This window comes from Heterodontus francisci, chromosome 30 (assembly GCF_036365525.1).
Source record: "Heterodontus francisci isolate sHetFra1 chromosome 30, sHetFra1.hap1, whole genome shotgun sequence".
Lineage (NCBI taxonomy): Eukaryota > Metazoa > Chordata > Chondrichthyes > Heterodontiformes > Heterodontidae > Heterodontus > Heterodontus francisci.
In genome coordinates this window covers 54,373,890-54,384,831 of record NC_090400.1, presented here as the reverse complement: position 1 = coordinate 54,384,831, position 10,942 = coordinate 54,373,890, and the positions used below count along the sequence as shown (strand labels likewise).

Genomic DNA, 10,942 nt, shown 5'->3' with positions numbered 1-10,942 from the left:
AGACTTGACTCGACTGGCTGTGACTTTGGACAGAATCTTGTAGTCAACATTAAGCAGTGAGATGGGCCGCCAATTTCTGATTTCTGCCCTCTCCCCCTTCCGCTTGTAAATGAGGGTGATGATGCCTTTCCTCATGGATTCTGACATGCTGCCGGCACCCCTAATTGCCATTGACAACTGAGTGGCTTGCTTGGCTAATTCACAGGGCAGTTAAGAGTCAACCACATTGCTGCAGTTCTCAAGTCACATGTAGGTCAGACCAGGTAAGGATGGCTTCCCTACAGGACATTAATGAACCAGATGGGTTTTTATGACAATTGATGATAGTTTCATGACACCAGCACTATTATTGAGATTAGGTTTCAATTCTAGATTTTTATTAATTGAAATTATTAATTAATTGAATTTAAATTTCACCAGCTGCTGTGGTGGGATTTGAACCTGTGTTCCCAGGGCTTTAGCCTGAGCCTCTGGATGACTGGTTCAGTGACATTACCATTATACTACTATCTCCCGTACACTACTGTCACACCCACTGGAACTATCACACTCACTGGAACTGTCACACTTGCTGGAATTGTCACACTCGCTGAAACTGTCACACTTACTGGAACTGTGACACTTGCTGGAATTGTCACACTCGCTGGAACTGTCACACTCGCTGGAACTGTAATACTCGCTGGAATTGTCACACTCACTGGAACTGTCACACTCGCTGGAACTGTCACACTCGCTGGAATTGTCACACTCGCTGGAACTGTCACACTTACTGGAACTGTCACACTTGCTGGAATTGTCACACTCACTGGAACTGTCACACTCACTGGAACTGTCACACTCACTGTAACAGTCACACTTGCTGGAATTATCACACCCACTGGAATTGTCACACTCACTGGAACTGTCACACTCACTGGAACTGTCACACTTGCTGGAATTGTCACACTCACTGGAACAGTCACACTTGTGGAATTGTCACACCCACTGGAATTGTCACACTCACTGGAATTGTCACACTTACTGGAACTGTCACACACGCTGGAATTGTCACACTCACTGGAACAGTCACACCCACTGGAATTGTCACACTCACTGGAACTGTCACACTTACTGGAACAGTCACACTTGCTGGAATTGTCATACCCACTGGAATTGTCACACTCACTGGAACTGTCACACTTACTGGAACTGTCACACACGCTGGAATTGTCACACTCACTGGAACAGTCACACTTGCTGGAACTGTCACACTTGCTGGAATTGTCACACTCACTGGAACAGTCACACTCGCCTGAATTGTCACACCCACTGGAATTGTCACACTCACTGGAACTGTCACACTTACTGGAACTGTCACACACGCTGGAATTGTCACACTCACTGGAACAGTCACACCCACTGGAATTGTCACACTCTTTGGAACTGTCACACTCGCTGGAACAGTCACACTTGCTGGAATTGTCATACCCACTGGAATTGTCACACTCACTGGAACTGTCACACTTACTGGAACTGTCACACACGCTGGAATTGTCACACTCACTGGAACTGTCACACTTGCTGGAACTGTCACACTTGCTGGAATTGTCACACTCACTGGAACTGTCACACTCGCCTGAATTGTCACACTCGCTGGAATTGTCATACTTGCTGGAACTGTCACACCCACTGGAACTGTCACACTTGCTGGAACTGTCACACTCACTGGAACTGTCACACTTGCTGGAATTGTCACATTCACTGGAACTGTCACACTTGCTGGAACTATCACACTTGCTGGAACTATCACACTTGCTGGAATTGTCATGCTCGCTGGAACTGTCACACTCGCTGGAATTGTCACACTCGCTGGAATTGTCATGCTCGCTGGAACTGTCACACTTGCGGGAATTGTCACACTTGCTGGACTTGTCACGCGCACTGGAATTGTCACACTCACTGGAATTGTCACGCTCGCTGGAATTGTCACGCTCACTGGAACTGTCACGCTTGCTGGAACTGTCACACCCTCTGGAATTGACACGCTCGCTGGAACTGTCACACTCGCTGGAATTGTCACGCTCGCTGGAATTGTCACACTCACTGGAATTGTCACACTTGCTGGAATTGTCACACTCGCTGGAATTGTATGCTCGCTGGAACTGTCATACTTGCTGGAATTGTCACACTCACTGGAATTGTCACACTCGCTGGAACCGTCACACTCACTGGAACTGTCACACTCACTGGAACTGTCACGCTCGCTGGAATTGTCACACTCGCTGGAATTGTCACACTCGCTGGAACTGTCACACTTACTGGAACTGTGACACTTGCTGGAATTGTCACACTTTCTGGAATTGTCACGCTTGCTGGAACTGTCACACTCGCTGGAATTGTCACACTCACTGGAACTGTCACACTCGCTGGAATTGATATGCTCGCTGGAATTGATATGCTCGCTGGAACTGTCACACTCGCTGGAATTGTCACACTCACTGGAACTGTCACATTTACTGGAACTGTCACACTCGCTGGAATTGTCACACTCGCTGGAACTGTCACATTTACTGGAATTGTCACGCTCGCTGGAACTGTCACACTCACTGGAACTGTCACGCTCGCTGGAATTGTCACACACGCTGGAATTGTCACACTCACTGGAACTGTCACACTTGCTGGAATTGTCATGCTCGCTGGAACTGTCACACTTGCTGGAATTGTCATGCTCACTACACTCGCTGGAATTGTCACGCTCGCTGGAACTGTCACACTTTCTGGAATTGTCACGCTTGCTGGAACTGTCACACTCGCTGGAACTGTCACGCTCGCCGGAATTGTCACACACGCTGGAATTGTCACACTCACTGGAACTGTCACACTTGCTGGAATTGTCATGCTCACTGGAACTGTCACACTCGCTGGAATTGTCACGCTCGCTGGAACTGTCACACTTTCTGAAATTGTCACGCTTGCTGGAACTGTCACACTCGCTGGAACTGTCACACTCGCTGGAACTGTCACGCTTGCTGGAACTGTCACACTCGCTGGAATTGTCACACTCGCTGGAATTGTCACACTCACTGGAACTGTCACACTTGCTGGAATTGTCATGCTCGCTGGAACTGTCACACTTGCTGGAATTGACACACTCACTGGAACTGTCACACTCGCTGGAATTGTCACGCTCGCTGGAACTGTCACACTCGCTGGAATTGTCACGCTCGCTGGAACTGTCACACTCGCTGGAATTGTCATGCTCACTGGAACTGTCACACTCACTCCCACTGGAATTGTCACACCCAGTGGAACTGTCACAGTCGCATCCAGGGATAGAGATATGCATTCCTCATTTTGCTAGAATGAAGGGTAGGAGAATGAGTTTTCTGTCCTCTGAGAGGTCTTAGTTATTCTTCTGGGGGAGCGGGGAGGGTATCTTCACAAACCCCGTTGGTGTCAGTCTTGTAGGTGACCTTTGGGGACAACCTAGCCCTTGCATTGGGCAGCCCCACCTCCCACAGTGGTCTTCAATTCTATGATGTTTTGGCAGCCTCCACCCTTCTTCCAATCCTTCCCTGTCTGGTTTTTGGGTGTCAGTTGTGGCCCAGTGGGTGGTGCTGTTACCTCTGAGCCAGAAAGTTGTGAATTCAAATCCCACTCCAGTGACTCGAGCACAATCTCGGCTGACACTCCCAGCGCTGCATTGTTGGAGGGATTAGATGCTAAATCAATGTCTCTACTATTACTTTGAAGAAGGAGTTCTCCCTGGTGTCTTGGCTTCTGTTAATCCCTCAAAAACAAAACTGAAACAGATTACCTGGTCATTACCTTACTGCTGTTGTTGGGATCTTGCTGTGTGCAAATAGGCTGCTGTGTTTCCTATGTTGTAACAGTGGCTGAACTTCAATGAATGAACCTCATTGACTGTAAACTGCTTTAGGACATCATGAAAGGTGCTATATAAATGCAAGTTCTTTAATTTTTTTTGCACTTGGCATATCTCGGGCTTGGATGATCTAACGAGAGAAACAGGACTGCACATCACCCTGCAGAGTTGCATTCAGGAGAAGAGAAAAACAAACCCAAAAGTTCCTAGCTGTCAACGGAATGATATTCACAGGGTACCTGTAAGTGAAAAAGGGTGCTTCTGAAGGCAGGCATTGTACGATTCAGCAAAGTCTGACCAGGGGCTGGGACCCGGAGCTTAATTAAAGTTTTCAGTCCTGTGGTCTGATTACCTGAAGGTGCTGGGGATATGGTTCGGAAGTGCCGGGGCGTGCACCAAAACATGGGAGGAGCGAGTAGCCAAGGTACGACAAAAGTTGGGCATGTGGGGGCAGCGATCTCTCTCCATTGTAGGTAAGAACCTGGTCATCAGGTGCGAGGCGCTCACGTTGTTGCTCTACGTGGCGCAGGTCTGGCCCATACCCCACTCCTGCGCCGTGGCAGTCACCCGAGCCATTTTCCGCTTCGTCTGGGGATCTAAAATGGACCGGGTCCGGAGGGACACGATGTTCAAATCTCTGGACATGGGCGGGAAAAATGTACCCAACGTGGCCCTCATCCTGATGACCACCTTCGTGTGCGGCTGCATCAAGCTATGTGTAGATCCCCAGTACGCAAACTCCAAGTGTCACTACGTGCTGAGGTTCTATCTGTCCCCGGTGTTGCGAAGGATGGGCCTGGTCACATGGCCGCGGAACGCACCATGCAGTTGGGCGGCGCCGTACCACCTATCCTTCGTGGAGCAGTTTCTGCGGAAAAACACCTTTGACCACCGGTCCATCAGGCAGTGGTCTGCACGGAATGTCCTCAAGGCCCTACGGGAAAAGGAAACGGTGGATCCTGTCGGATGGTTCCCCAAGCAGACCGTCAAAGTCATTTGGCGGAATGCCTCATCACCAGAACTTTCAAACAAGCACCAAGACGTAGCTTGGCTCGTGGTGAGAAGGGCCCTCCCCGTCAGATCCTTCATGCACACCCGAAGTCTCGCCCCCTCCGCACAGTGCCCCCGCGTTGGCTGTGGTGGGGAAGAGACGGTCGCCCACCTACTCCTGGAATGTGGCTTTGCAAAGCAGGTGTGGAAAGAGATGCAGTGGTTTTTGTCAAGGTTCGTCCCAAGCAGCTCTGTAACACAGGAGTCTGTGCTCTACGGGCTGTTCCCAGGGACGCACACCGAGACAAACATCAACTGCTGCTGGAGGACTATCAATTCGGTGAAAGACGCCCTTTGGTCTGCCCGAAACTTGCTGGTCTTCCAGCGCAAAGAGTTGTCCACCACCGAATGTTGCAGACTGGCACATTCCAAGGTCCAGGACTACGTGCTGAGGGACGCACTAAAGCTTGGGGGAGCCGCAGCAAAAGCTCAATGGGGAAAGACCACAGTGTAAGGTCCCCCCACCAAGCTGGACTGAGGGGCTGGATCCATGGGAAACCCCTCGAACTGTATCGTTAATATTCTGAATTGCTGTAAATGTAAAACTGTAATTGACATGACAATTGTGAAACGGAAGGGTTGTGAAGAAACTCATGACAGTATTGAAGGAAACTGATCTCCCTTGCAATGTTTGTATTTTTTGGTGCTGTTTGGAAACTGTTTGGCAATGTAATTTTTACAGATTTTTATGAATAAAGTATATTTTGGAAAAAAAAAAGTCCTGTGGTCTAATTAGCTTTGTGGCCCTGTTGCAGAGCAGAATCTTTGCTGCACCCTCATCAGCAATTATCAAACGTAAAAATGACACTGCAACGTGACTGTTTCACCCAGTAAGTGCTCTGTTACGCCAATATTTTTAAACCTCGTTATTAACTGGTGTGATTTGTGTCAGTGTTTCTCTTAGCATCACACTGAAGTGTCTGCAACTGCTGTGGATGATATTCAGCAGCTATAATGCCAGCAGCAGTGGGCTAGGTCTTGTGAATTTTACCCTGGCCCCTGGGATTACTCTGTCTATATGGTCTGTTAATTGCTCTACACTTGCTGTAGTGGTTCAGATAACGGCACAGCCACCACAAAGAGCTTAATAGAGTTCTCACCTTCTCTCCGATGGTACAAGTGTTATCACTTGCCAGTTCTCTCCCAGTTACAAGCAGTGTTTTTTTTTTCATTTTCCAACTTCCCTGAAGTATTTTGGACTTATTGATATGGACTTTTAGTACCTATTGTTAAGATGTCAGCTGTGGCTCAGTGGGTAATGCTGTTACCTTAAAGACAGCAGGCTGTGGGTTCATGCCCCACAGTGTAAAATCTAGACTAGTACTCCAGGGGAGTGCTGCACTGTCAGAAATGCAGTCATTTGGATAAACCTCAAACTAAGGCCCTATCTGCTCTCTCAGGTGGATATAAGAGAAGAGCAGGGGAGTTCTTGGCTGTTTGTCTTTGAATGACTATCACGAAAAGAACAGACAAATTAGGAGTAGACAACTCAAGCCTGCTCTACCATTCAATAAGTTCATCGGTGATCTTCTACCTTGGTAACACTATCCTTATATCCCTTGATTCCCTTAGTCTCCAAAAATTGTGCTGTGGAGAGTCAGCATGGACTCGATGGGCCGAATGGCCTCCTTCTATGCCGTAAAATGATTTATTACTCTAAATCTGTCAATCACTGTCTTCAATACACTCAATGACTGAACATCCACTGCTCTCTCTGGTACAGAATTCCAAAGATTCACAACCCTTTGAGTGAAAATATTTCTCCTCACCTCAGTCCTAAGTGGTTGACCCTTTATTCTGAGAGTGTGATATATCCTGTCAAGCCCCTTAAGAATTTTATATGTTTCAATGAGATCACCTCTCATTCTTTTAAATTTTGTGGAATATAAGACTAGTCTACTCAATCACTCAATTTCTCCTCAAAGGACAATCGCCTTATCCCAGGAATCAGTCTAGTGAACCTTGGTTGCACACCCTCTAAGGCAAGTATATTCTTTCTTAGATAAGGAGACCAAAACAGTACACAGTACTGCAGGTGTGATCTCACCAAGGCCCCTATACAATTGCAGCAAGACTTCTTCACTCTTATACTCCAATCCCTTTGTAATAAAGGCTAACGTACCATTTGCTTTCCTAATTGCTTGCTATAATTGCATGTAGACTTTCTGTGATCCACATGCCTTGGTGAGGCCACACCTGGAATATTGTGTGCAGTTTTGGTCTCCTTATCTGAGGAAGGATGTTCTTGCTATAGAGGGAGTGCAGCGAAGGTTTACCAAACTGATTCCTGGGATGGCGGGACTGATGTATGAGGAGAGATTGAGTCAGTTGGGATTATATTCGCTGGAGTTCAGAACAGTGAGGGGGGATCTCATAGAAACCTATAAAATTCTAACAGGACTTGACAGGGTAGATGCAGGAAGGATGTTCCTGATGGTGGGGGAGTCCAGAACCAAGGGTCACAGTCTAAGGATACGGGGTAAACCTTTCAGGACTGACATGAGGAGAAATTTCTTCACCCAGAGAGTGGTGAGCCTGTGGAGTTCGCTACCACAGAAAGCAGTTGAGGCCAAAACATTGTATGTTTTCAAGAAGGAGCAAGATATAGCTCTTGGGTCTAAAGGGATCAAAGGGTATGGGGCGAAAGCGGGAACAGGTTACTGAGTTGGATGATCAGCCATGATCATAATGAATGGCGGAGCAGGCTCGAAGGGCAGTACGGCCTACTCCTGCTCCTGTTTTCTATGTATCTGAACTTGGATACATTATACACGATCCCCTCATCTAACTCATTGATATAGATTGTAAATAGCTGAGGCTCAAGCACTGATCCTTGCAGCACTCCACTAGTTACAGGCTGCCAACCCGAAAATGATCCATTTATCCCTGCTCTCTGTTTTCTGTCCATTCACCTATCCTCAATCCATGCTAATATATTACCCTCAACTTCATGAGCCCTAACTTTGTGTCATAAATTCCTGTGTGGCACCTTATTGAATGTTTTTTTGAAAATACAATGAAACTACATCCACTGGTTCCCCCTTATCCACTCTGCAAGTTACATCCTCAAAATCTCTAACAGATTTGTCAAACATGAATTCCCTTTCATACGTCCATGTTGACTCTGCCCAATTGTATTATAATTTTTCATGATGTCCTGTTATCATATCCCTAATAATAGATTCTAGCATTTTCCTTACCTCTGTTGTCAGGCTAACTGGCTTATAGTTCTCTGTTTCCTCTCCCTCCTTCCTTGAATAGGGAGGTCACGTTTGCTACCTTCCCATTTACAGGGACCGCACTAGAATCCAGGGAATTATGCAAGATCCACTATCTCTGTAGCTACTTCTTTTAAAGTGTCGTTGAACAGCCCTTTAAAGCTGCTAAGCTTCAGTCAGTCAGTCTTTTCTTTAACTGTGATTGTTAAAGTCAATTAGTGACAACAGACATTCTGATGCCTGTGTCAATCAGGTATTTTAGTTAACTGCAGGAATTTCTCTGTAGGGTGCACATGACTAATTTTCTTCCCTGTTTCTACTGTTTTTCTTAAACGTGTGACAAATTTGCACAGATAGGTGTGACACATGTGACAGACAAAACGAGCATGAGACACAATGTAGCTTTTATATATGTTTGGTCTGTACATTGTGTCGATATGAGAAGTAACAGGGACTCAATTCTTATACGATGCACACAAGTACAAAAGGTCTAGTAGTACAATATTTGAGTGACGCAACGTCAGGATACATGGGTAGAAACAATCCCTGGAGAAAGCATTATTGCCTTGGAAGAAACAGGTTTAAAGTCTCCGAAACTCCTAAGTTCATAAAAAGAAGGCATTGTTATAAATCAAATGCGAGTTTCCTTTGTCTAACTATGTGACAGCTTTACTAAACCGTGACAGTTATGTCTCCACATATTCAATAGAAAAAAAAAGTCACAAGAGTTCACGTTTTTGGTTGCTGCTGTCTGTTTACAATTTCCACTCCAACTTCTTAATTAAGTTAGTGTGCCCACAGAAGCTTGACAGACAATTCCCCGCACACCCACTTTCACAGGAATAAAGACAAATAGCTGATTATGTCTCTGTATTGAGGTGGAAGTTTAATTTGTTTCTTTTGCTCCAGTTTTCTTGCTACAAGTATGGAAGCTCTCCCCACACCTGTCACCAGGTCTGTGTGTAATCATAGACCTTCCCTCCATCGTAAGGTCAGGAGTGGGGATGTTCGCTGATGATCGCACAATGCTCAGCACCATTCATGATTCCTCAGATACTGAAGCAGTCCATGTCCATATGTAGCAAGACCCGGACAACATTCAGGCTTGAGCTGATAAGTGTCAAGTAACATTTGTGACACACAAGTGCCAGGCAATGACCATATCCAACAAGAGAGAATCTAACCATTCACAACATTACCATCACTGAATCCTCCACTAACAACATCCTGGGGTTACCATTGACCAGAAATTGAACTTAAGCAGCCACATAAATACTGTGGCTACAACAGCAGGTCAGACACTGGGAATTCTGCAGCAAGTAACTCACCTCCTGAATCCCCAAAGCCTGTCCACCATCTACAAGACGCAAGTCAGGAATGTGATGGAATACTCTCCATTTGCCTGGATGATTGTGATTTCAACAACACTCAGGAAGCTCAACAGCATCCAGGACGAAACGGCCCGCTTGATTGGCAGCTCATCTACCACATTAAACATTCACTCCCTCCACCACCGACGCACAGTGGCAGCAGTGTGTAGCATCTACAAGATGCACTGCAGCAACGCACCAAGGCTCCTTCGACAGCACTTTCCAAACCTGCGACCTCTATCATCTAAAAGGACAAGGGCAGCAAATACATGGGAACATCATCATCTGTAAGTTCCCCTCCAAGCCACACACCATCCTAACTTGGAACTATATCACTGTTTCTTCACTGTCGCTGGGTCAAAGTCCTGGAACTCCCTTCCTAACTTGCAAAGTTATGAGCAGCATGGACAGAGTGGATCGTCAGAAGCTTTTTCCCAGGGTGGAAGAGTCAGTTATTAGGGGACATAGGTTTAAGGTGCGAGGGGCAAAGTTTAGAGGGGATGTGCGAGGCAAGTTTTTTTACACAGGAACAGCCTGGAACTTGCTGCCAGGGGAGGTGGTGGAAGCAGATACGATAGCGACGTTTAAGAGACATCTTGACAAATATATGAATAGGAAGGGAATAGAGGGATACGGGCCCCGGAAGTGCAGAAGGTGTTAGTTTAGGCAGGCATCAAGATCGGCTGAGGCTTGGAGGGCCGAATGGCCTGTTCCTGTGCTGTACTGTTCTTTGTTCTTGTTCTAACAGTACTGTGGGCAGATTGACTGCAGCGGTTCAAGAAGGCGGCTCACCATCACCTTCTCAAGGGAAATTAGGGATGGGCAATAAATGCTGGTCTTGCCAGCAATGCCCACAACCCAAGTGGGGAAGCATCAGAGCTAGTCCTAATCATCTGATGCTAAAGAGTCATACATTTTCCAAGAGGGGGCACTGGCTCAGACAAAAAGCTCCTGGCTGTTTATCTTCTTCAGGGACCTTATGATAGATCATAGTGTACTTTATTGCTCAGCAATCATGGTGCCTCTTGTTAAGTTTAGTTTAGTTTACAGCACTGAAACAGGCCCTTCGGCCCACCGAGTCTGTGCCGAAACCACCCATTTATACTAATCCTACACTAATCCCATATTCCTACCACATCCCCACCTGTCTTTATATTTCCCTACCACCTACCTACACTAGGGGCAATTTATAATGGCCAATTTACCTATCAACCTGCAAGTCTTTGGCATGTGGGAGGAAACCGGAGCACCCGGAGGAAACCCACGCAGACACAGGGAGAACTTGCAAACTCCACACAGACAGTACCCAGAATTGAACCCGGGTCGCTGGAGCCGTGAGGCTGCGGTGCTAACCACTGCGCCACTGTGCCGCCTACATGTGTCTCCAGACCCACAGCACTGTGGCTGACTCTTAACTGCCTTCTGAAATGGCCTTATTT

At 46.7% G+C, this 10,942-nt stretch overlaps 1 protein-coding gene across 1 annotated transcript; it reads right to left on the bottom strand.

Moving 5' to 3' along the window:
- Nucleotides 1-498: 498 nt before the first annotated feature.
- On the bottom strand, nt 499-3,325 carry LOC137346447 (dentin sialophosphoprotein-like). The gene is made up of 3 exons (XM_068009896.1): nt 2,151-3,325; nt 1,072-2,064; nt 499-949 (listed from the first exon to the last, which is right to left on the bottom strand). Exons 1-3 carry the CDS (start codon nt 3,323-3,325, stop codon nt 499-501), a joined length of 2,619 nt encoding a protein of 872 aa, XP_067865997.1.
- Nucleotides 3,326-10,942: the final 7,617 nt, after the last annotated feature.

Bases quoted from the DNA above. Each gene is read 5' to 3' on its own strand.
- LOC137346447 (XM_068009896.1), bottom strand. From the start codon at position 3,325: ATGCATATCTCTATCCCTGGATGCGACTGTGACAGTTCCACTGGGTGT. The intron at 2,065-2,150 runs GTATGACAGTTC...TGACAATTCCAG, and splicing joins GAGTGTGACAATTCCAGCAA to CGAGCGTGACAATTCCAGCG. The intron at 950-1,071 runs GTGTGACTGTTC...TGACTGTTCCAG, and splicing joins GAGTGTGACAATTCCAGTGG to TGAGTGTGACAATTCCAGCA.